General features: G+C 40.2%; 1 protein-coding gene across 1 annotated transcript in view; it reads left to right on the top strand.

The window, feature by feature from the left end:
- The window catches only part of SRBD1 (S1 RNA binding domain 1), a 247442-nt gene that overhangs the window by 133012 nt on the left and 87426 nt on the right, over window positions 1-27004 (top strand). Inside the window, exons 17-18 of the mRNA XM_065401220.1 lie at window positions 2120-2211; window positions 22973-23055. Coding sequence (XP_065257292.1) covers window positions 2120-2211; window positions 22973-23055 — 175 coding nt within the window. The remainder of the gene's footprint in view (window positions 1-2119; window positions 2212-22972; window positions 23056-27004) is intronic.

Raw genomic sequence — 27004 nt, 5'->3', positions numbered from 1 at the left:
TTTAAATTGTTCACATGTTACATTGTATGTTTTTTGAGCCTACCAGTTCATCAGAAATGTCAATTAGATGAGACTTCTGTCAAAGTCTTCATTTTTCAACAGTTTTTTACTGAGATGACCATTACTCACAATTTAGTATCTCTGATTTTGTCAGCTGTTCCCTATTATGGATGTTAGGTGGGCTGTATGCAGTGCATACTCAAGCAATGTCTGTAATGGGTCTTTAGAAAAATGTGTAAATGGTTTCATTTTCCCTTACCTTATTCAGACTAGTGGCCAAGTTCTGCTCTGTTACAACAGTAAATATGAAGTCAATAGAGTCATCCTGGATTTACACAAGTATAACTGAGTACAGAATCTAGTCCTCTGTATTTTTTTGTAAGATCCAACCTGTTTGTTGAAAACAATGAACTGTTTATTAGAGGTTCCAGCAACTCTACATTCTGACCCATGTGTAATAAACACTTTACCCTGTTCCAGTTTTGATTGAATAGATAATATTAAAGCAAAAGTGTGACCGTTTTCTATCAGTCCTGTATATCTATACAGGGGAGAAAACCTTACTGTCCACAGCAACATTGTGATTTTTATCTTTATATTTATTGTCAACATCTTTTAGTAACAAATGGAAATGTATTTTATATGCTTTCTTTGCTGATCTTTTCCTTAGCCTTTGCAATTTGGTATTAGAAATTTAACTTTACTTCTGTAAGCGTGGCTCTGTTAGCTTGTGGAGGACATAGCAGTGAAAAAACAAAATGGAATAGTAAAAGTAGGTCTAAAATGGGTAGCACTTTGTTACAGTATTATATACTGATACTGTGTCTTAAATATGAAGGATGAAATCCTGGTCCCATTGAAGTCAATGGAGCTTACAGTGGTGCCAAGATTTCACCCTAAAAGTACTTCTGAGCATATATTATTCTATATATATTTGATTTGTAATGTTTATCCTGGATTAAATTTATTATTTGAAATTGTGACACAATTTGAAGTGGTTTCTGATCATCATTACTAAATTAGACTGACAATTGACAACTGTAGTTTACAGTTACTTATTGTTGCCAGCAAATTGGTAGTATACTAAACTTTGTATATCTCAAAGTATATAGAAGTTCAGTTGCACTGAATAGTCTAAGCAGTTTGCTTTGGATGAATCTGTGTTATATACAAGGCTATGATTTAGTCACAGGTATTTTTAGTAAAAGTCATGGACAAGTCACGGGCAATAAACAAAAAGTCATGGCCCGTAACCTGTCCATGACTTGTACTATAAATACCCATAACTAAATCTTAGGTGCTAGTGAGGGGAACGCACTGGCGGATGCTGCTGCTGCTCCTTGGGGGAGAGGGGGTACACACTCTGGCAGACGCTGCTATTCCAGAGGGAGATGGTAGCCCAGGGCCCCACTGCTGCTCCTGGGGGGTGAGGGCGGCCTGGAGCCCTGGTGCTGCTCCTGGACTGCTGCTCTGGGGCAGCACCCAGGACCAGCTGCCTCGGGCCGCCTGACAGCAGCTGGTGTAGCTGGTCCCAGGACCGCCCAAGCGGCTTGGGCGGCCCTGGGGTCAGCCACCCTGGCCGCTGCAGAAGTCATGGAGGTCCCAGAAAGTCACGGAATTCGTGACCTCTGTGAAAGACTCGCAGCCTTAGTTACATATGATATTATAAATGTATGTACAGGAGATCAGTGGTCCAACTAAATTACCAGCTAGTATTTTTTGTTTGGGGAAATCTGACTTCCTGATTGGGCACAAGTGAATAGTGTCTCACCCATTTTTCAACATCACAGAATACTGTAGAAGTTGGCATGATGGGCAGTGTGTTCTCAGAGGCCCACCACTGAAAGAGCAGAGGTGTTACAGGCCAGTCAAGGAGTAGGCGCACTGGCAGAACTGGAGGTGCTTTCACAGTGTCTGTACTGTTGTCTCACTGTGGCCAATGATGTTTGTCCTTCACTTTTATTAGCATTCAGTTCATTCAGAATATTTTAAAAATGTGTTTTAAAAATGTCTAAAAATGCAAAAAAAGTCACTTCTTAATGAAGTGAAGTCTTGTCTATCTCAAGTTGATTTTATTGTCAGCTGTGCATTTTTAACTGTTTGCTATTCTATTTCGTAGCATTGTCAGTGAAGCGGGAGCATCTATCTACAGTGTTAGTCCAGAAGCTTCTAAAGAGATGCCAGACCTAGATCCTAACCTAAGAAGTGCAGGTATGAAATATACGTAATAGTTTTATTATTCATATAATTCAGTTGGTATTGTATGTGATATTCAGTACAGTAATAAAAAGAGGCCCATAAATACAAGGGGAAGGGATGGACTGAAGAAAGCGCTTTTACCTGTGACTTTGCATCTCTTTATTTTTGGTTGCTTGGTTTCTCAATCGTAAAGTTGGATTAACATTATTTGGTATGGAGTTTGGAATGTGTTTGAAATACTGGATATCTAACTATCCATCTGACCACACTGCCTTCTATCTAGCCCTGTTAAGGCTCTGAGCTGACATGTCTCATGAATATGTTGGGTCTTGTGGACTTCTGGGGCTAAACAAGTTCCAGAAAATTCCCTAACCTTTGCCTGAACAACAGGAAATTTGCACTCTTCTATGAACTAACCCTCATCTTTCTCACATCTCACACACACATTTGCGTATATGTACATACGTGTCTATAATTTTTATTTTGCCCAGAATGTGGTCACTTTTAGTGTGTTCTTCCAGTAACTGCACATGATCTTTGACTACCATAGTGTAAATGCCACTATAGTGTAAGATAGGCCAGGTGCATAATGAGATCATTGGAGCCACTGATGGTATTAAAATGTGTGTTGTTTGATTATGGGATACTCTGCCAGGGTATAACTTCCACTGATTGCGGTGGGGCCAGGATTTAACATACAGATTCCAGCTCTTCAGGGGACAGAGTTACAGGGGCAGAATGAGGTTGTTTTTAGGGCTGTCAAGCGATTAACAAAATTAATCACAATTAATCGCTCTGTTAAACAATAATAGAATACAATTTATTTAAATATCTTTGGATGTTTTCTACATTTTCAAATATATTGATTTCAATTACAACACAGTACAAAGTGTACAGTGCTCACTTTATATTTATTTTTGATTACAAGTATTTGCACTGTAAAAAAAACCCCAAAAGAAATAGTATTTTTCAATTCACCTAATACAAGTACTGTAGTACAATCATTTTATCATGAAAGTTGAAGTTACAAATGTAGAATTATGTACAAAAAATAACTGCATTCAAAAAGAAAACAATAAATCTTTAGAGCCTACAAGTCCACTCAGACCTACTTCAGCCAATCGCTCAGACAAACAAGTTTGTTTTCATTTGCAGGAGATAATGCTGCCTGCTTCTTGTTTACAGTGTCACCTGAAAGTGAGAACAGGCGTTTGCATGGCACTGTTGTAGCCGGCGTCGCAAGATATTTATGTGCCAGATATACTAAAGATTCATATGTCCCTTCATGCTTCAACCACCATTCCAGAGGACATGCGTCCATGCTGTTGACGGGTTCTGCTCGATAACAATCCAAAGTAGTGCGAACCGACTCAAGTTCATTTTCATTATCTGAGTCAGGTGCCACCAGCAGAAGGTGAATTTTCTTTTTGTTGGTTCGAGTTCTGTAGTTTCCGCATCGGAGAGTTGCTCTTAAGACTTCTGAAGAATGCTCCACACCTCGTCCCTCTCAGATTTTGGATGGGACTTTAGATTCTTAAAACTTGGGTCGAGTGCTGTAGCCATTTTTAGAAATCTCACATTGGTACTTTCCTTGCGTTTTGTCAGATCTGCTGTGAAAATGTTCTTAAAACGACCATGTGTTGGGTCGTCATCCGAGACTGCTATAACATCAAATATATGGCAGAATGCAGGTAAAACAGAGCAGGAGACATACAATTCTCCCCCAAAGTCACAAATTTAATTAACACATTTTTTTAACACGCATCATCAGCATGGAAGCATGTCCTCTGGAATGGTGGCTGAAGCATGAAGGGGCATACAAATGTTTAGCATATCTAGCATGTAAATAATTTGCAACACCGGCTACAAAACTGCCATGCGAATGCCTGTTTTCACTTTTAGGTGACATTATAAATAAGAAGCAGGCAGCATTATCTCCCATAAATGTAAACAAATTTGTTTGTCTGAGCGATTGGCTGAACAAGAAGTAGGACTGAGTGGACTTGTAGGCTGTAAAGTTTTACATTGTTTTGTTTTTGAGTGCAGTTATGTAACAAAAAAGAAGCTACATTTGTAAGTTACACTTTCACGATAAAGAGATTGCACTACAGTACTTGTATGAGGTGAATTGAAAAATACAATTTCTTTTGTTTATCATTTTTACAGTGCAAATATTTATAATCAAAAATAATAATATAAAGTGAGCACTGTACACTTTGTATTCTGTGTTGTAATAGAAATCAATATATTTGAAAATGTAGAAAAACATCCAAAAATATTTAAGACATTTCAATTGGTATTCTATTGTTTATCAGTGTGACTAATCACGATTAATTTTTTGAGTTAATCGCGTCAGTTAACTGCGATTAATCGACATCCCTAGTTGTTTTGTATGACTTTTATCTGTGTTTCCATTTTCATAATTTGTAAATTCTTCTTCTAGTGCTTGCTCATCTCGATTCCATTCTAGGTGTGTGCGCGCACCCATGTGTGCGGTCATCAGAGATTTTTGCCTTTGTAGTGGTATCTGTAGGATTGGCTGTGGCGCCCCCTTGAGTGCCGCACTCATGCATCGGTATATTAGGCGCCGCCAGCCCTACACCCTCTGAGTTCTTTCTTACCACCCGTGGTGGTTAGTTGGAGCACCTCCTCCCTGCCTACCAAGGGCTAGTGGTTTCATCTCTACTGTATTCGATCCTTAGGGCCTTGTAAATAGTTTGTTTATAGTAGTTAGTGTTTAAATAGTTGTTAAGTAATGTAGTAAGAAGTTACAGTCCCAAAGGACTCTGTCCAAGGTGGGGCATACCCCGGTCTCCAGGTTTTAAGCCCTGCTCTGACTGTAGCAGGCCTATGCCTGTTAGTGACCCCCATAGCAGCTGCCTGAAATGCTTGGGGGAATCGCATGTGAAGGACAAGGGTTGCATCTGTAAGAAATTTCGATCCAGGACCCAGAAAGAGCGCGACATCCATCTGAGGGCCATCCTCGTGGAGGCTGCTCTCTGCCAGTCTTCCGAGCCTTCCCAGACGGACTCTACCCATAGCACTTCGGCCTCGATGCGTAGCGCACCCCCAGCATCGGGCAAGAAAGAAGTCCAAGAAAGACAGCTTCCCGGCAGCAAGCAAGAAAAGTCTCGGGGTATTGGGCAAAGGACCCAGTTTGAGCCACATGGGCGTGCCTCCCCAATGGGGGCCCCTAGCTCCCCAAGGTAGCTGCCACCGACTCCCGGGAGCAGACCCAGGCTTGTGGCGAGGCCGATGACTTTCCAGGTTCTCCCAGCACCCAGAGAGCAGAGGCCTCTACTAGTGCCGCTGGCGCCGTGTATATTGCAGGAAGTGGCAAAGGCTCCCTACGAGGGCAAGCCAGCTGTCAAGCCCCCCCCAGCGGGCAAGTGAGTGCTGCCAATCCCCAGAGCCAAGACAATGCTCTCTGTCTCCATACTGCAGATCTCCAGCTTTGCAACCCAGGTCCTCTGCAGGTCACCCTAGATCACCGGCACCGCGATTGCGGTCTCTGTCCCCTCAATGCGGATTGCCTAGGGGGAGGCACTGGTCATTGTATTGCTGGCACCATTTACCCTCCCACCGATTGTCTTCTCGGTGCAGACCTCCGTCCCCTGCACCATGGGAATGGTCTCTGTCGCAGTACCGGTCTACCTGCCCCCAGCACCGATCCTCTTATTCAAAACGCCAGTCTCCAGTGGCAACAGTTAGCCACCAGACGCAGGCATCGACAGCCACACTGTGGTCACCGGAAGGGGATTCCTCCGGCACGGAGAGGGAATTCAGCTCCTTGCTGATGCATCACCGGTGTGATCAGGCACCCAAGGCTGCGTCAACCTCTGTGATGCCGTCTTGGCAACATGGCCAGTGGCCAGCACAGTGGCCATACTGGGGCCTCCCCTGGTGGGTCCAGTCGTCATCCTCATCCCCAGACGAAGCGGAGGTAGGGCCCTTGAGTGCCAGCCCGCCGGACGACTTCAAAGAGCACCAGGCCCTGCTTTGACGGGTGTTCGAGAACTTGGGCCTGGAGGTAGAGGAGCTCGCCGAACAGGCGGACACCCTGTTCAGTGTGCTCTCGGCATCTACCCCTGAGTGCATGATGGGGTCTTAAAAATAGCTAAGCCCTCTGGCAAACCCCATCATCCATCCCTCCCACCTCCAAGAGGGCTGAGAAAAAATAATTTGTCCCAGTCAAGGGGTTCGAGTACTTATATACCCACCTGCCTCCAAGCATGCTGGTCGTCTCTGAAACCAATGAAAAGAACAAACAGGAGCACAGAAGTTCAACCACCAAAAATAAAGAGGCCAAGAGGCTGGACCTTTTTGGGAGGAAGGTTTATTCAACGGCCAGCCTTCAGTTCCGGATGGCGAACTGCCAGGCTCTGTTGTGCAGCTACAACTTCAACTTATGGGATTCCCTCCGTAAGTTCAAAGAGTCCCTGCCTCAGGACTTGGCCCAGGAGTTTGGTACCCGATGGAGGAGGGTACTGCAGCAGCGAGGTGCTCCCTCCAAATGGCGTGGGATGCGGCCAACTCGGCGGCTAGGGTGGTTGCATTGGCGGTGGTCGTGAAATGCAGCTTCTGGTTTCTCCTAGGCAATGCAGGCCTCAATTCAAGATCTCCTGTTTGATGGGAATGGTCTCTTTGCGGAGCAGACTGATGCATGGCTGCATGAACTAAAGTACACTTGGGCCATCCTTTGCTTGCTGGGTCTGCATACGCTGCAATCGGTGAGGAAACAGTTCCAGCTGCCGCCAAGGCCTTGGCAGCCTCGACAGGGATCTGCAAGAAGAAGGGATAGAGACACAAGCTTTCTTCTGGTTTTAAAAAATGTTTAGGAACAGCTTAGTTAAAGGTAGGCCATGTGGAGCTTACGAGAGGTGCAAGGATAGAACAATCTATGCCTCCCCAAGTGGATTCTTCTTCCTTCCTCCCTCCCTTCCCCCCCATCCCCAGAGAAGAGTTGCATTGTGTGGTATATAAAGTTGATTTATTACAATAGAAGTTGTTAGACTATTACATGGGCCCTTGCCTCCCCACGCCACCCCCTTGCCTCTTACTGGGTATGTCTACATTGCAAGAAAACACCTGTGGCTGCCCTGTGTCAGGTGACACAGGTTCACGGGGCTCTGGCTGCAGGGCTATCAAATTGCAATGTAGATGTTCAGGCTCAGGCTGTGGGACCCTCCCCCCCCGATGGGGTCCCAGAGCCCGCACTCCAGCCTGAGCCAAATGTCTACACAGCAGTTTTATAGCTCAGCAGCCTGAGCCCCACGAGCCCAAGTCAGGTGACACAGGGCAGCTACAGGTGTTTTATTGCAGTATAGCCATACCCAGTGTGGCTCTCCCCTTCCTGTACGCTAATTTACTCCTTTGTGACTAATTCCTTCAGGGGCCATGCAGTGTGTGCAAACACCATGTCAGGGTAGCGATGGACTGCATAGTGGAAACCTCTTGTTATTTGTAAATGATGCCACCAATAATTTGTCTCTACTTCAAAACCTCTCCAAATTACTATTGTTACTGAAAGGCACCTGTCACCACCCCGACCAACGATTAAAAAATATTTGGAGTTAATATAAACAAACAAACAAAAATTAGGAAAATGTTCCAGTTAGAAAGTTCCTCGTTTTTTAAACTCTCTTAATCTCCAAAACACACCTGATTTTTCTGATGCTTTCAAGAAAAAATGGCGTCCTGTGAAATATCAGGCAATTTGCCTTAGTTTTGATAAAGCTAGTGGGTCAAAAGCGGATCTGTTAATAAATGACTAGCTTCAATGTTAATTATGTAGAAAATTGCATCTCTCTATAATATATAGAAATCGCTTCACCCACCATTGAAATGCAGCCACCTCTGGTTTGAAAAGCAGCGTTTCTTCTACAGTCCCCACGAATGCTACATGTCAGTTTAGGATAAAAAGTGAAGAATATTGATTGTATTCACTTGAAACTGCAGTGGGATATCAAGGTTTATGGAAGTCAACACCCTAAATACTTGTATTCTCACATTTGTAAATAGCCTTTTAAAATCTAGCTGAGTCTTTTCTTGAGTTTAAAAAAAAAAAAATCTATACTGTAATATATTTCCCTGCACTATGCAAGCAAAGGCATGAACAACGTTAGCATTGAATGGCTAACTTTCAAGAGAAGCACAGCATAATACAGTAACTCCTCACTTAAAGTCGTCCTGATCAACATTGTTTCGTTGCTCATCAATTAGGGAACATGCTTGTTTAAAGTTGTGCAATGCTCCCTTATAACGTAGTTTGGCAGCCGCCTGCTTTGTCCACTGCTTGCAGGAAGAGCAGCCCATTGCAGCAAGCTGGTGGGGGCTTGTAACCAGGATGGACCGGCAGCCCCCCTATCAGCTCCCCCTATAAGCTCCCTGCTCCCCTAAGTTCCCTGTGCAGCAGCTGTCCAGCAGGCTAGCAATTGCAGCTGTCCCTTCCCCCACTGCCATGTGCTGCTCCTGCCCTCTGCCTTGGAGCTATTCCCCGAGACTACTGCTTGCTGTGCGGGGAGGAGGGGAGGAAGATGGGGGCTAATGTCAGGGTGTCCCCCTCCCCCCTGCTCCCCACTTACCCCATCTTCCATAGAGCAGGGGGGAGACACGACAGGGCTCAGGACAGAGGGAGCTTGCTGGCAGCAGGAGCTGTGTTCTCAGCAAGCTGATCTAATTAACAAGGCAGTGTACTTAAAGGGGAAATGCGCATCTCTCTCTCACACACACACACACACACACACGGTGTGTGTCTCTGTCTCTGTCTGCGATGCTCTCTCCCCTCCCTCCATTCCTGCTGCCTTGTAGACTGTGAAAGTTAACCCTTGAGGGCTCAGCCAATTGCTAGTTCATCATTTAGCAGTAAGGCATTCCCTGGAAAATATCCCACCCTCTGACTCCTCCACCTCAACCAAGCTTCACAATCATCATCCCTGTGTACCAGTATTAAATTGTTTGTGTTTATATATATATATATATATATATATATATATATATATATATATATATATATATATAGTCTTTTGTCTGGTGAAAAAAAATTCCCTGGCACCTAACCCCCTCATTTACATTAATTCTTATGGGGAAATTGGATTCGCTTAACATCGTTTCGCTTAAAGTCACATTTTTCAGGAACATAACTACAACATTAAGTAAGGAGTTACTGTATAAGCATAGTATTGAAAAAGAATCAAGAGTAACTGATAAAACTACATTTGCTACTTTTTCTCTCTTGAATGCATCTTCCTCTTGTGATCTTGGATTTCTTTTGTTTGGTGGGCATCTGATAATATGGTGTCAAAGATAACTTTTTTTAATTGTTATGTTACATCATGTTAGGTTCTCTGTACACAAAATGGAGTTTAGTACATTAAAAGAAGCTGACAGCTTCATGATGAAGTGTGACATTTATAGTTAAGATAAAAGGTACTGCAGACATATTATGTGAGATTGCTGTGATCTTAACACAGTTTGCCACTTTAACATTTCTCTCAATACAAAGTAGATAGCAGCGGTCATTTTTCTGAAATACAGGGAGTAGACCTGTGTCTGCCCATGAGCTATATGAATGTAAAAAATATAAGATAGTGCATTTTATAGGAGAATTCACTTTCACATCTTGTGTTTTATTAAGCACACTTCTGGTACTGCTAAACAACCACTGCTTGTCTAAATTTATCTTTATTCTCACTCAGTTCTGACTTCCCACTTAAAAATGTAATACAGCTATCCTTTCTGAAAATGTTTTATTATTCATTTCTTATAAATGAATAAACAGATGAGTGTTCACTAGCCAAAAGGCGACTACATTTGGCATTAATTGGCAATCTCAATAGATGGGTCAAGAACTGAATTATTGTTCTATCAGCTTTTGAACTTGTTATTAAGAATGTTGTGGTGATGCTATTTTGGTGTGGGATTTGGCTTGAGCATGATAGAAAATGAGCTATTATCTCTTCCAGCAGCCTCATATCCATGCAGAACAAGGGGTTGATGTGTGCCAAAATAAATCCCTGCAAGCTGCACAGAAGAGGATTGGGGGTAAATGAGGATATATGCTATATCAACCTCGGGGAGTTTATTCGGCTCTGCGAGGGTCCATAGGCAGATAAATGGTATCAAAAACTGCAAACAAGCCTAAAATGATCGGTATGGACTCCTAACCTTTATCCACTGCTGGAATCACCTGCTGAGGTGATATGGTCTGTGCTACCATCAGTATGCAGAAGCCAGGCCATTTTAATGACCGTGGGGTTTTTTTTAACAGGGGACACAGGCTCTTCTAGTTCCTGGCTGATGTGGTAACTTTTATGAGGGCATGTTGACTGAATCTCAGACATGACAGGATGGAGGCGATTGTGGTTGGTTGGATGAAACATCTTGAGGGTATGATATGCCTCCTGGCTTTCCTCAGTATTGAATGGGTTCACACACCCTTTCATCAAAGTGTTTGCTTCTGGATCCCTAAAATATCAGATGGATTTTGTAGTCAAATCACCTGTTTTCATGTGAGCCTAGTAAGGTGATTCTAACTGTACTTTCTATGTCTTTATCAGTTATTTATTCTCTTATGACCTTCAGACTGGATTACTGAAATGCACTCCATGTAGGATTAACCTCAGGGGCCACTTGGAAGCTAAAGCTGGTACTGAATGTTACTGTGTGTTTGCCTAGAAGAACTACAGATGCCATATTTAATCAATTTTCTGAGAAACAGTACTGGTTTCTTTCTTGTTTCTGGGTGTAATTTAGGTTGTTGACCCTGATCCATTACTCTCTTCATGGTTTAGGTCCTGGTTACCTGGCCCTGATCTACACTGGTGGGGGAATCGATCTAAGTTACGCAACTTCAGCTACGTGAATAACATAGCTGAAGCAGACGTACTTAGATCGACTTACCGTGGTGTCTTCACCGCAGTGAGTCGACTGCTGCTGCTCCCCCGTCGACTCCGCCTGCGCCTCTCGCGGCAGTGGAGTACAGGAGACAACGGGAGAGCGCTCGGGACTGGACGCGATAGATCGATCCCCGCTGAATCAATCGCTGCCCGCCGATCCGGCAGGTAGTGAAGATATACCCCTGGGAGCCTGTCTTTCTGACCATGTACTGCTATTGCAACTAAAGTCATCTGAGGTTTTCTATCTGATCGTCCCTAGATTTCAGTGTCTGGGGGGTACAGGAACCTCAGAGGAGGGCTCTTGGCTCTGGAACTTCTTGTTTCCATTATCCCACTAAAGTCAGAGTCTGTTGACCTTTAGGGCACCATGTAAGATCCATCTTGCTTCTTTGATTTTTGCCTGAGGGGCTGATTTATAAAAGTGATATATAATTTAACAAGGGATGGACTTCTCCATTGTTGACCCTGACCATCAACTATTATGTGCATAAATAACACGTGATTACACAGTGTCTCTGGTCTAACTAATTTTACACTTTTTACTGTATTCCAGTGCAATAATTTTTCTGCACAATCTGGAGTTCAGAAATGTGACATGCATACTCCTTAGGCAAACCCTAACCAAGCTTTCAAAATGATGTCATCTCTTATAGTAGATTTCCTTTTAATTTTATGGTTGGATTGGGCAGGTAAGCTTAGTGTTCTGGCAGTAATACTTAAAACCTGGTAAACTTCAGAATCAATAACATTACCATGGGTATGTAAAATTTCAAACAGTTTTTCCAGATAGGATTCAATTGATGTAAAAATATATTTTTTGGACTTTTGGGGGGGCTGGGGGTCGTCTTGTGCTCTTCACAGAATAAAATCTTAAGTCTAGATTTTAAAGGCTGTTTTAAACTGAGCTTTTTATATTAATACTTATTTTAAGGTCTCTTTGTTCTGTTGGAATCAGAGTACACATCTACATCATGAAGCAGTGGCACATCAAGGCAGCCTATGAGCTCAGTTTGTCGTTTTACTTTATTATGAAGTACAACTATTTGGCTTACTGTGAAACAGGGATTTGTCTAGTTCCTGGACCGTTGAAAATCTTGTTAGCTACACACCACCCGGCATTGATTTTTTGGTGGTGGTTGTTTGGGGTGGAGGGTGGAGGAGAGGATGTATATTATGTTTGTCACAGATAAAAATGTCTAGGTTGAGTGGTCCCTGACTGGCTGTGTAATGTAGAAAGCAGTTGATCAAGTGGAATATTTGTTTCAACTACTGTTCTTAACCAAAGGGGGAGAAACCCTGATGAAATTAATGTTGTTATAATAACTTTAAGCAACAGCAGTGCTGCTGAGTCCTGGAGATAAATTGTGGTATGAAGGTTGAGAGAGAGAGAATTGCTGCTGAGAAATAAGATTATGTAGCAGCTCTGATTGTGTGTTGTGGAACGGTAATACTAATTTAGGAATGCTTCAATTTCAGGATATTACGTTTCATTTGAAGTTTTTACCGTACTGATAAAATCACTTTACTTTCTTTTTTCTTAACCACTTAAAACCAAAATAAAGAACATGGTGTGCTCCATTGCACCAATTTATGCAAGTAATGCAGACAAGCCATAGTATGAAGATTTCTTTAGACATGGGTAGGATAGGAAAGGGCACTTACCGTTTACAGACAAGGACATCTATACTACCCCATGTCAGAAGAGATCATCATACTAAAGCTTGTCTGTACTACTTAGTGCGGTGAAGCACTAAGTTAATGTTGCACTTAGTGCAATGAAGCACTTTTTAATGTTGTATTTACCTGCTTAAGCAAGATCAATGCATTTTGATTTCCATATTACAGTGCATAAAAGAAACACCCATCTTCATCTCAGCCTGTCAGCGCTTGTGATCCTGTGTTTGACTTCATAGTTGTGTCTCCCAGTTAGCAGGAGAGTGAGCTGCAAATATGTAAATAAACTAAAGTAACATTTTGCACAGGCATTTTGTACCAAGAGGGTGAGAATGTGTGTTGTATTCTATTTGCAGGTATGATATTGAAAAGGCACTGCTTTAAAGAATGATTTCTGAGGATAAAGAGTGTCTCGGAGAGCAAAAGGTCAGCTAACGCAGCTTGGCTTAGCATTGTCAAATCCCATCTGCTTGTCTTCTCTCCACAGGGCAGAATACATTGGATTATTGTACGCTCAAAGTTCAGCAAACCATTTGCACTTTCCCTTGCAAGAGAAAACCTTATAGGCTTGTTGGGACTTTGAGACTGTCATGCTACAGGGGCTAGTACCCTTGGGTGCTGTTAAAGATAGAGATGTACAGTTCAGAACTGTCATAGTGCCCAACAAATGGAAGGTAAAGATAGGAGACAATATAATTTCTTCTGACTTTATCTTAAGGAAAGTAAAACCATTTGATGCTTGCATGTGTGGGACATAGTGCCTTGATGTCTACTTGAGCTAATTTCTTCATTTTCTTAAAAGAGCACCACTCCCCTTCGGCTGCTGAAAAGAGGTCATTTTTCAAAAACTTTATCATACAAAAGTCTTATGGTTAAACCTTCCCCAATGCTTTAGAGTCAGTAAATAGCAATGGCGGACATAGAATAAGGGGAAATCAACTGTATATATTATAAACTATTTTGACTTAAGTACACAGCATCAGCTGTTTTTGGAGCTTATGAGAGTAATTATAATGCAGAACAAAATAAAATTGTATTGTATTGCCTCTTTCATGCAAACTATATTATCAAGAAGATTTATAGAGTTTAATAATCCACTTAATTATGGTAGAGTTGGAGAAAATACATGATTTCTTTTTCCATGTGAAATTTGACATGAGTTGGATGGTCTTTGGGCAGGGAGGTTCAGGAAAGCTGCTCCGGATGTCAGGAATTCCACATTGTAGGGGCACAGAGAGGAGATCCAGTCTAGATCAGCAGAGGCAGAAGGAAAGGAGGTAGAGCTACAGCTCCATGGCATTAGCTGGAGCATGACTGTTGGAGGTTTATAAATAAAATTGAACTTGATCCTGCCGTGAATGGGAATCCTAAGAATTGTACCCATAATGCACACACATTCTACTTCAATACTGAGCAGTATGATACAGTCTTTGTTTGAAATGGCCTATGGTATTTTCATTATATGAAGAAGCTTGTAGGAATATAAGGGTTTTTTAAATTGCTGTTGAATGGCTTTGTACTTTTTAGTGGGAATGTCTATTTGAGCCAATATGACAAATGGATTCATTTGACCTGCAACTTTAGATACAGAGTGTTTGTCAGTCTTCACTTCCTTGTCACTGTGGATGCAATCCCATATCGTTGGGCTTTGTGCAGGCATGGTTGTGTGTGAAAGGTGATGGCATTAATTCCCAAGCCTCCAGGCATGGCTGTAGGGCTCCAGTATAGCCCCCCCTTTAAGGTTTGCACTGGCATTATTAGCCTTTGAACAGAGGACTTAGCTGTTTTGAGCAGCATAATCAGGAGCCCACTTGAATGTCAGCCTGTCTGTTCTGCCCGTGGTGCCCCCATAGCCTCACCACTGGACTTAAAAGGAGCAGGGCCTTGCACCATCCTGCCTGGGCTAGGAGAGTATTGCCTTGTCTGCCTATTGTTTGGCTCAGTGTTGCCATCAATGGGAGATATTTCTGTATGTTCCTCTCATCAGCAACATGCCGTGTACTTTTGTGTAGGCTAACCTTTGTGGACACTTGTATATTTTTTGTAATAGTGTGGTGCTCAGATTTAACGTGAAGTGCCTGTCTTCTACCCTTGTTGGCATTTGCTTCGGTGCATGCCTAGGCGTTTCTCGTATCCCTGAGTGACTCAGAATTTAGTAGACCAGTTCCACTGGCCCTTTCCTTTTGGGTTGTGTTTTTCATGGCATAATCCCATCATACCCTTCAGTCATCTGGGAATGCTGGAAGTGGCCTTCTCCAAAAGTGCAACATTACTGCAGACTGTTGCAAAACAAGCTTCCACTAGTGTGAAGGAATGATGGAAGTAGCATCCTTGCCTTCCTGCACATACCTCTGCCCCTGGAGGCTGTCTCTCTCATTTCTGTGATGTTTCCCGCCCTTGCCAGCTGAACGAACAATAGAGGCAAGGCTACTCTGGAACTTGGGTTTTATATGTGGCAGTGTGCTATGCTATTCACTGACCCCTCAAGACTACCTACTATTTCTTAATATATAGCATAAGACACTCTGTGGTCACCTGGAAAAGATTAATATTTATTGTTGACATCAGCGAATAACTTTAAGTACAAAACATTACGAAAGTTTTACTTTTGAGTAATAATGGTAATAAATTAATGCTGGGATGATGCAATTAAAATTAATGCCAGTTTAATTGTTAAATGTACACTGGCAATTTTTTTCTTTTAAGTTGCCTGTTTGAACAGATGAGGGAAGAAAAACCTTTTTGAATTAGCACCATCTAATAAGACTCTTCAAGGAAAGAGTAACAGTCAGTCATGTCAGGCTTCAATTAAAAAAAAAACAGCCAATGCTGTTTCATCCCCAACTCACCATGAATAAAAATGGTGATATCCTATAAAATATCAATTCAGAAATGTTTAATACTCAGGCAGAGGAAGTTTATTTATTCAATGTCTATTTCTGAGTAAAATGTTACTTTCAACTAAGTCATATTTTATTTTTCACTCTTAACTTGTGTAAGGATTTATTGTTTTTTATATATAAAATATATATAAGCATTTTATTAAAATTCTTTTTTCATTCATGATGTCTTTAGAGATTTCTGTATTGTGTTAGAAGATTGTCATTCATTATTTCATTAATCTTAAGCAAATAAAAGGATATCAGTTTGATGGAGTTAAAACTAAACTAAAATATAACTTTTTAAAACAAAAACCTGCCAGCTTGCCACCAAAGAATTTTGGATGAGATACAGCTGTTGAGCCATTCCTTAAATAAGTTACATATTTAAAACCCGTTGAGAAGATATATTAGAATTCAAAACGGTGTCAGAAATCCTGGCCTACTTAGAAAGAATGCTTAATGAAAAGACTACTGTACATTTGACTGTATCCCTTACTAAGAGGGTGAAATTCAGGTCAACAGGATAGAAAGCTTCTAGGGCTCAGGAAACCTGAAAAATCAATCACTGAGTAAACATTATTGCAGATTCGTATGGAGAGTAACTGATTTTGAACACAATAATCTTTATAAAAAAATGTAAATATGTTAGAATGTTCCCATACCTATCCTTGGGTGATATATTGATAGTAATTACTGATGAAATTGCTAGTTGGTCTTTTAATTATGTTAGTATCTTTTAAATTGAGTTCACATTTAAAATTTTAATCTAGGTTTAAAACTAAGAAAGTGGATTGATTTTTTTTTTTTTTGGTTACTTGAATGTTATTGTAGTAGCATGTTTCACCAAGAACAAAATACTGAGGTTTTAAAATAAAAATACAGAATGTTCTCATTTATGACAATATTTTAAGTTGAAAACAATCATAGCCTAATAGCTTGTGTTTGCCATATATTTATTTATATAGGCATTTGTAAAAGCCCATTGCCTTTGCATCTGGAAGCCTCATATTCTATAACAACAAATGCTCCCACTCATAGAGGATGGCCAAATCATCATAGTTATTGCCTGGGATTCATTTTTAGCCCTATATAAAGACCCATATGTTTAAAGTAATGTCATCAACTTAAAACTCCCATTTCTGGCTGAAAATGTTTTATTTCTTATTATTACAAGCAATGCTTAAGGTCACTGAAAATGAAAGAAATCAGAGAGAAATATTTTCCTCCCTCTCGCAGTTTGTGTTCTCTTAGTGCATTTGGCAGCACTCTGTGTACAGTCAGTTTCGCGGCTTCCCCATCTATAGTCAGTCAGTTTCCCTGTTCTGTGTGGATCTTGCACAGCAACTCAGGAAAGAAAATAATATTTTAAAATGCAGTTGTAAAATCACAGAAATTGGCAAGTAGATACAGAGGCAGGTATGATCGCTATGAAACTTCTTTTAGTTCATTTTCTTTTTAAATTGATTAGATTCCTGTTGGTGTGCCTTTAAACAGGGTGCATTTATGCTGCTCCTTGTATGCCATCATATTCTAATGCAGGCTGGCAATGAGGGGAGGCAGGTAGCATAATTAAGGGCCCTCAACTAAGAATGTCCCACCACTGTCTATTCTTGGACCTGACAGCTGAAACATCCCAGTCGCTGTTAACTGCCGTAATGGAAAAATACAGCTTTCTTCTACTCTCAGGGCCAAATCACACAATTTTAACTCATTAGGGATTTTTCCTGAGTTACTTGAAGATTTGGCTGAGTAGTAGGAAGTGAAAGTTATCTCAGTTTTGATCTATGGGAACAATACATATTGCTTGCGATGGCAAATATTAGCAAAAAGGAAGTTTTAGGGACTGTGAGGTCTGGATAAAAGAAGTTAAAACATTGCCTTTAATTTGGTCTAAAGATGGGAATTGTCAGAAGGTGAACTCTCCTCGTGTGTCTCTGGATGATAAAGGATTATTTTAATGTCTTGTGGACACAGAGGTGAGGTGATATTATTAGCTTGAATTGTGCAAGCAGCTACTGTGCAAGCTTTTGCCCCACGGCACTGTCAGTGCACCTCGGTGAAGACTGGCAAAAATACTAAACTATGTGGTGGCTGAGTCACGTCAGATATCCAGTATGTAGTGGATTGAGACCATCAGACTTTTGTTACATCACCATCTTGCAAAATGCTATAAGATATCGTAATAATAAGATAGCATTTCAACAGCTATACCTTCTCTGTGTCTTATCTCAGACATTCAGAGGTGAAAAGCAGGTATGTTAAACCCAGTGTGCAACCTAGCTCCTCTTCTCTCCTTAAGCTCTTAAATGTTGTATTGCTTTCCTGCATGGCAGCAGAATATATTACTGTAATTTCAAATGTTGCAATGAATATTTTATTAATAATTGGCAACTTTGAAGAGGTTTTGCATCAGCCTGTATGCAGTTTGCGTTATTATATTTTCTGGTGACTGAAAAACAGCGCAATGTTGAAGTTACAATGCTGTTTAAAATCAAAGAGTAAAAAGGTTTCATGTTTTATTTCAAAAAGTTTTCTTCACATAGTTTTACTTCAGTTAGACTAATGTATTTTGACAATGGTATTTCAAATCTCCTGCATGTTTGACCTGGCTGACATTTTAAGAGAAAATTGATTTATTTTATTTTATTTTATTTTATTTTGCTGCATGGCCATCAGAGTGTGTCATTTATATTTTCTGAGCAAAAATGAAATATCCTTTAATAACTTCAGAAATGGAGAATGAGTTGCCGTTCTAAAAATGTTCTAAAAATGCGTGGTTTTTATTCACTCCTAGAATGCACATTTAAAACAGCTTCATCAGTTTTGGTAATTAAACTATATTGCTTCATTTTTTTTTTAAATAAAATTTGTGATTTGCTTTTGTATGGGGAATGAACCCCCCCCCCCCCAGGTGCTTCTGTTTTACCTTCTGTGGCCCTGGTGGTCCATATGGGCAAACCTTGCAGCCATGGAGAGAGCCCTGTTGACTTTGCTCTGGTGCCAGAGTCCACATATGTGGATCAGATTGCAGGATTGGGGCCTTAAATTGCTGCCCCCCTTAAAGGATCAGTATCATGGAAATCCATTACTCTGACATCTGTATATAGACACTTTAGACACAATTCTTGTGTCAGGGTAGGAGAGGTGGTGCATGCTACGTGAGGGTGTGGGTTTTCATAGTATACCTTCTATTTTATTTCTGTTAGAAAAATTCTGGGGTAGAGCTGAGGCTTTCGTGGAGATTTTCACAGTGCTGTGCCATTGTGGCATTAGGAGTTGTGTACTCTCCATTTTCTTCTTCAAGCTGTATAATCTGTTGGTTGGTCTTTGTCCTCCACTTTTCCCATGACTCCCACAAAGGCCCCAATCCAGGAAAACACTTAAGCATCTATGTAACTTTTAAGCATGTGAATAGTTTCTTTGATTCCCATGTATGGATGTGCTTAAGTGCTTTGCTGGATCAGGGCCTACCTCCAGGGCAGAAACCCTGCGGAGATATGCTAGTATTGTTATCAGCCAAACTTTTACAAAAAGGAAGGTTCCAAGGTTTATAAAATGAGGCTAAAATTGGGTCCAGGGAGAAATTTCAAAACACTCTTGTCCTTCCTCTAGCTGCGACTATCCTGTGTCCATTTGTTTATTTTATATAGGTATAATTAGATTAATATAGACTGTGGCAAATTTTTGTTCTCAGATTCTTTGCTCTCTAAAAACACACTTATGCACATTTATTCCATATTGATTAGTTTTTCTGTAGTTAGGAAACACTTAGGTCAAACAGTTGTATAGAAATTGAGCAGTCTTCCTTAAACTTGACTTGTTGGCACTATATCTATATGTGCGTTCAGTAGTATAAAATAGTTTAAAAGAATCTTTTCTGTTTTGCAGCAAAGTCATTTTGATTTTATTTATTTTTAGTTTTTATGCTCGAGTGAAACTCTGCTAACTTTAAAGCCTGTTAGTGATCTGTAAGTAGCACAGGCGGTTCAATTGGTAATTATCTGAGTGATTATGATAGGAAAGCATTTCTGTTGTAATCTAGAGTACTTGCACTGATTAACCTTTTGTGATTTTGACAAGAGCCTTTGAATTCATATGTGAGAGCCTTTGAATTCACAACTTCTGTGATAGAGAAGCAGGCAGATCAGATGTCACCGGTATAGTGCTTTCTAAGCCTAGCCTGGAAGCTGCCATGGTCAGCTTATGTTAAAACTATAATAATAAAGGATGTGAAAAGTATTACATGACCGAGCAGTGAACTTAATGTTAACTGTACATCTTATTTTTTTATCAGAGGGGGATGATATAAATCTTTGAATGTGAAGTACCTGATGCCACAGTCAGTTGGTATATTTTGTGGTTGTGGTTTTGAGGAGTCTTCCATAAGAGGGAAACAAAAGTAGGCATTAAGTTTGCTATATTGGCTTTAAGCATCATTGTGTAATAAAGTTATTTTCAGAAACTTTATGAATTATTTGTCAGCCTATAATAATGGTAGTTGCCATTTAAAGATGCGTGTAAAAATTTTTGTGCTCCTGTAAACTGTTAATTTGAACATTTGCATAATTCACTGTTTTTCTATTATGCCAGTAAATGTACCATTGGGGGGGAAAAGATATTAACGACCCAAATATAATTTTAAGCCATAGCTCTTGGAGTGTGTCCAGATCAGCTGTGGACAGCTTCTGGGGTGGTTTATAAAAGACCCCAGCCTTCTCCCGTCCTGCCTTCCTTCTCCTCTTTTTACATCCACAGCAGGTGAAGCACCCGCAGCCTCTCCGGGGGCTGCTCTTCAAACCCTCTGCCATGTGACACCAGAGCTGAAATCTACTCTTGGACCTTTTTCCCTCCACCCTCTTTGATATTTGCTTCAATCACCAGTCTTCCTACTCCTCCTTCCTGTGTCTATCAGGCTCTTTCTGTCCATACATCTTCTCTTCCCTCCCTTCCTACCCTGTTACCCCACCATCCTGACCCTCAACTACCAAAAAGAGACCATGGATTTTATCCTGACCATTTGCTTGTATCTTTCCCCTCCCCCCCCCCCCCCACTTTTGTTTCTTTGTCTGTTTAGTTTGCCACCTCTTTGGGACAAGAAGTATAAATTTCTATGTATTTGTACAGTGCCTACCAGAATAACCAACTGGCCCCGATTGGGGCCCCGCGACCCTATCTGAGTAAAAATAACAGTCATTACATTATAACTAATTAGTTAATTTGTCATAAAAACAAAAACCCTAGTTTGAAAATATGTTCTAGGTTTATACTATTACAATCTTATTGGGTTCACAATGGAAAACAAAATATATTTGCTCCCTTATGGCAAGTACACTACAGGGTTTATTTATAACCACATATCAGGACTGATTCTCTAGTGCATTAAACTGCTTTGTGCTGCGCTGGTGGTGCAGCTTAATACCAGCTTACCTGGCTCCTGAAGGATCTACTTTGCATCGAGGGACTCTGGTTGTTGTGACTACTATGCCACCCGCCTCTTGGCTGTGGCATAGGGAGTGTGTCCGGAGCATCCCTGTGACCCAGTGATCCCTGACTGTCAGACCAGCCTCTTGGTGGGGATGGAGGGGAAAGGCCCTCGTCACCATTGTAAATTCAGCCTTCATGGCCTGTAGGGGGCCTCAGGTGCAGACAGGCCTGTTTACTTGTCAGTGCACATGATGACTGGCTGATATCCATTTCACTAACATGCTGAGTCTTAGTAGGCAATTCTGTTCAGCCTTTCATTTCTTCAAATTCTCTGTGTATTATGATTCGCCCTCTGATGAATGATTTTGATATTTTGTAAGGAGGTGCTTTGCTGTGTCTTACTGGCTCATTGTCTGGTTCTGCATGGTGTAGTATTAGGAACCATTGGGTTTAGTCTTGAGAAGGAATTTTGTGCTGGTAACCCACCCAATTCCAACCTCCCATGGGTAGGTTTGCCCTACATGCATATTTCTGCCATTCTTGAGGGCCCGGATCTGAACTTTGATATTCATGGAACATCTTGCACGATGGTATTCCATGTCACGATTTCCGTAGCTGGGCAGGGACACCTTACCAACATGAGATAGTTCAGAAAAGCAGTTAAATCAAGCAACCTGTCTTCTCTGAGCTGTCATGCTGGGGAGAAGAGGGAGCTTACACATTTTAACGTTCATCGGGCAAGACTTTTCTGTTTGTTGTGAATGGGAGGGAGCAATGTCTGCGTAGTTAGCCCAAGAGTCAGATTTTGTAAGTAGAGGCCAACTCTGAGAGATTAGTATGTTAGGGGCTGGCTACAACAACAGCTCTTAGGTTCCAGCAATGGACCAGGTATCCAGGTTACAAATGGAGAGAGCTTGAGTTTGGTAAGATCTTCCTTCCTGTGTGCAATTGGTTATTTCATAAAAGTGGCAGCCAGTTTTGTCCTCTGTACTGTCTCTTGATTTGCAGCCTGGCATTCTCAATCAAGAATCCGTACTTAATCAGTACTAAATCAAATTAACTGAGATGCTAGGTAAAATTTTCTGGAGCACCAAAGTTCCAGTTTAAGCCTAAGTCTCGTTGAAAGTCAATGGGGCTTGGACTTTTAAGTGACTTAGGCTCTTTTGAAAATGATACTTTCTGGGTACATGTTATTTAATACACTCTTGGTGGTTTTTAGGTTGACAGTTGCTGTGTCAACGTATCCTGATATTGCTACCCAGTACATTTTCAAAGTGATCATTTAGAATTTAATTAATAGATAATTCAACTACAGATGTACAGGGTACAATGAGACTTTTATGTTGTGGAGAACTAATGTAACGAATCAGAGTTAAATTTTCACTTTATGAGAAATATCTACAAACATCAATAATGTCATTTAAATTTCTACAACTCAGATTCAGAGGAAATTTCAGAACTTAGTAACAGAAAATGTCGTACTCTCATTTTTAGTATGAAATCATTGTTATATAAAAATAAACTTTTCATCTTTATATGTAATTATCTCAGACTAATTGAAACTGGATTCAAAAGCCAACTAACTAATAGGCCTATGAAAATGAACATCGAGATGCCTTTGAATTATTAAAAAAAAAAAGTTCAGTAAGTATAGATTTCCGCTTATATTTCTAACAATGAGGAAAACATTGAGAAAAGAATGTGTCTTGATGATAACTTTGTGCTGCTTTCATTTGTAATAAAACATTTTCTCTCAGTTAAAGCATTCACGTGGATTTTTTCCAGGCAAAAAAAGAGAGATTAAATATCTACAACACTGAAAAATATTAACAAAAGTAATTATGCAATGCTGCTCTTTACATAAAACCACAATTGTTTTCTACTTCTATTTTTCAGTTTCCATAGCTAGACGTGTACAAGACCCATTAGCTGAGCTAGTGAAAATTGAGCCCAAGCACATTGGAGTTGGAATGTATCAGGTAAGGTAATGCAGATCATTTAATCTAGTAATTCAACATGATATAGTGCAACACAAAAACAATGCTTTGTAATTAAGTGTCAACTAGTTATGTGTCTACTTTAAAAGATTTGTGTGGAATTGGTGGGATGGTACTCAATATTTATGTTGTATGGGTTTTTTTTTATTCTCTGGCTTTAACAATTGTAATTTAGATTTAGAAATGGCTATAGCCAGATTTATAGTCTGTTTAAAACATCAGATCAAACTGGTAACCCGATCTGTAATGATGTGATCTCTTTCACATCATTACAGCAGTGGGGTTTTATTTCTTTTTGTAAAATAGAATGAGATATTGATCCTCCATTTAGAAACCATTGGTTGGCGCCATTATCTACATTCTTTCTTCCCTTAGTGTTTGTAATAAAAACATTGATTTCAGATTTTCTTTCATTTACTAAAGCTGAACTGGAAAATGTTTGACAATTCTCAGATAGTTTTGTGGGTTTCTTGAGGTTATTGGGGCGAGGGGGCAATAGTTAGTTTTAAATAGTTTTTAAATCTTTAATGTTATTGAGAAGTAGTTTAGTGGCTGTCATTTTATTGCATCTGCCTGTCTGTCTTACACAGACAGACACTGTAAGTGCTACGTATAATACTAACAAATAAATTGAGGAAACCACTTAAGCACTGGTTTAAATCCCAATGACTTGTATAGAGAAATGCCAAAAGTGTAAGGAAAGTTAAACATGTGCTTAAGTGCTCTCTTAAACAGAGGTGCTTTCATGAATCCAGGAGATGGAGCAGAAGTAAAAGCTGAAAGGTTAGAAGAAATAAAACACACTGTGTTTAATTATATAGTTCAGAGGTTACGTAGCTATACATCCAGGTAAGTTCATGAATGTCAACGGAGTGGAATTGTGGTCACGGATAATGGAGATGTCCTATCTCCTAGAACTGGAAGGGACCTTGAAAGGTCATCGAGTCCAGCCCCCTGCCTTCACTAGCAGGACCAAGTACTGATTTTGCCCTAGATCCCTAAATGGCCCCCTCAAGGATTGAACTCACAGCCCTGGGTTTAGCAGGCCAATGCTCAAACCACTGAGCTATCCCTCCCCCCTAATGATCTCTTGTGTGGCTTAAAGTGCTGTGTCAAAGCCAAATCTTCAGTAAAAAGATAATGTTGAATGTTTTCTTTTTAAAATAAGAGATATGTATCCAGTAACATATATTATTGCAAAAGATTGTTGGTCAACATTTCGTCTAGTGAAGGTTGCTCACTGGGCCATTGTTGTTAAAAACTACTTTTATAGATAAAGTATACTATAATTCTAAGAATAACTGGGATTCTGATTGACTGTTTTTTAATGTAATAAATATAGTAAAGATCCTTCTTGTAAATTGGTTGGTTGATTTCAATCCTGTTCATTATAATCTTACATGAAGTGCAAATTAAAAGCATCCATTTCTTATGCAATGTAAAGTTTCTTTCTGATAGTTGCTTTATTTTTGCTGTTGATTAATAGGAAAAGAAGTTTAGTAATCTTATTAAAATAAGTGTGCATATTAACCTGCACTTTGATGCTGTGCCTTGCTGGTTTAAAGAGATGAATTGATCATTCTATGATGATGTATCATATAAAGTATATATACATGTAATTTGAATCCATTATAAAATTCTAAAAACTATGCCTCAAGACTATGTGATCTAAAAGTGTGTGTACACTGTCAACTTGGAAAATCACACTTCATCTTAAAATGTTGTATCATTTATTGTTGTAAGTAACCTTAGGAGGAGAAGGTACTTTTCCTCTTTTTAATTTTGCTGTGTGCATTTGACAGCACTTAGTGGATAGTATGTTTCACTGAGTTCCTGGCCTCAGTGCACCTCTGTGGTGCACTGCTCTCTGAGGATCCCATCTGCACACTCACCTAAGGCTCTTCAAGAGGGTGCTTATAATTACAGTAGCAGCAAAGCAGGTGTTTGCACAGAGAGAAAGGAGAAGGGCTGATCTGCAGCATGTTTTATTTTGTTGCGCGTGGGACCATCTAAAGACCCTTAATAAACAGAGTAAAAGAGTAACTACTCTCTTTATTTTTTTTAAATAAAAAGTCAGAATATACTACTGGAGACTTGAAGGCGACTATATCAGAAAACTGATATTTTGCAATTGGCTAATTCTAAAAAAATGTAAAATTGACAGCATCCTTTTAAACATGTGGTGAATTTATAGATCTCACATCACAGCACCTAAAAGGCTCTGCATATGCACACATTATCTGCTACCACCAACATATATGTTGTGCAGTAAGCCCACTGCAGTACTTTTGAAGATTTAAAATCTTAGCTTGTGTTCTAAATGCTTATTTAAAACTTTAGAAGAAGGGGATTTCAAAATAGCAACTGCAGTTCAGGCAGGACACTGCGAGTTTTCCCACTGGTCCTTTGCACTTAAGTCACACTGTGGTGCAAATAATACTTTTAGATACATAAACCTCCTGTCAGAAGGTTTTAAATGAAAATATCAGCCCATAAGCTATAAGATGCTTGTTCATTGATATAAAGGAATTTTGAGTTACCTGAGCATACTGTGACACTTTTGAAAACAAATTGTACTACCATGTTTCAAAGTTTTGCTGTCCTTTGGGCAACAGAACTCTTTGTGAGGGGAAAAATATTAAGCTATTATGACTTGTCTTCCTTTGAGGAAAACAGTTATTTGTTTACATCTTAGCAGAGATGGAAAAAGATCTATTAGATCATTGAGTGATTGTAGGATATAGTTCCTCAATAAAGAATGTATCAGATGCAGAATTGAATCTTATCCAAAATAATTTTAAGGGTTATTTTACATTTGCCTGTCCTTGGTGCTAGGTTCTTTTACTAATTTCTAAGATGAAATATAACAGCATATATAAAGGTAATGGACTTCTGACAATGAACATTATTTTATTCACCCACTATAACAATAAACCTATAATAGCCCCTTTATATGACCACACTCCAAAATGAGCTCTCTAGTGTGTCCAGAAAGTTAACAAATCCAGGGTTTGGTTCCCTTGGTGTGGAGGAAGAACAGCTACTAGACGAGGGAGATCATAAATGAAAGTTAAGAATTTTCATGCACCTTTTTCAAAATTGAGAATATCAGCAGGTTGGTCCCTCAGTGTGATTTCCAGGGGCGGGCCAACTGTGCCATTACCCTAGGCCCCAGCTTATGTGGGTGTGCCACACCACTGTGTCACTCTGCCTTTTTTCACCCCTTCCTCCACTAATTGGCTGGCTGTTTTTGATTGTTTTTTGTTTTGCTCAGCCACTTGTGGTGGTGTGGCAAAAATGTTTTCTGCCCTGGCAGGCAAAATACCTATGGCCAACCCTGATGATTTCTCCCAGTTAAATCCTGACCAAGACTTCCTAAACTGGGTGCCTAAATTTAGAGTTCTAAGTCCATGGTTACATTCCTAAATCTGAGCACGATTTTCAAAAATGCTGAGGACTCAGTAACTCCCACTGAAGAGAAAAGGAGCTGCTGGATATTAATACCTTTAAAACAATCAGGCCACTCATACAGGCATAATCAATTTATGGCACACCGTGAAGAACAAATCCACACTGTAGGGTGTAGGTAATTCAGACTCTGAAGATGATGAATTTCCTCACTTAAGCAGATTCTGTGTCTGATGAGTGGTCACTTTCCAACCACTTTCCTCTCAGAGATAGTGCTTGAAAATTTTTCCTAGAATATCTCCAAAATTAGGCCTACATATTTTGTGAATACTACTCATGTAACTGTATTATTGATGGAGCTGGTAGCATCGCCTATTGTTAAGGGTTGTCCAACACTTTCCATTATTATAAGACCCTAATTTCAGTTGCGTATAACTTTGTAAAACTTTAGGCATTTGGGCTGAAATTTTACATGCCCGAGTTTCTGCCTGTTTGGGGAAACTGTAGCCAAAACAGCACAGCT

This window comes from Emys orbicularis, chromosome 3 (assembly GCF_028017835.1).
Source record: "Emys orbicularis isolate rEmyOrb1 chromosome 3, rEmyOrb1.hap1, whole genome shotgun sequence".
In the NCBI taxonomy this organism is placed as follows: domain Eukaryota; kingdom Metazoa; phylum Chordata; order Testudines; family Emydidae; genus Emys; species Emys orbicularis.
This window is presented reverse-complemented; position numbering and strand designations above follow the sequence as displayed.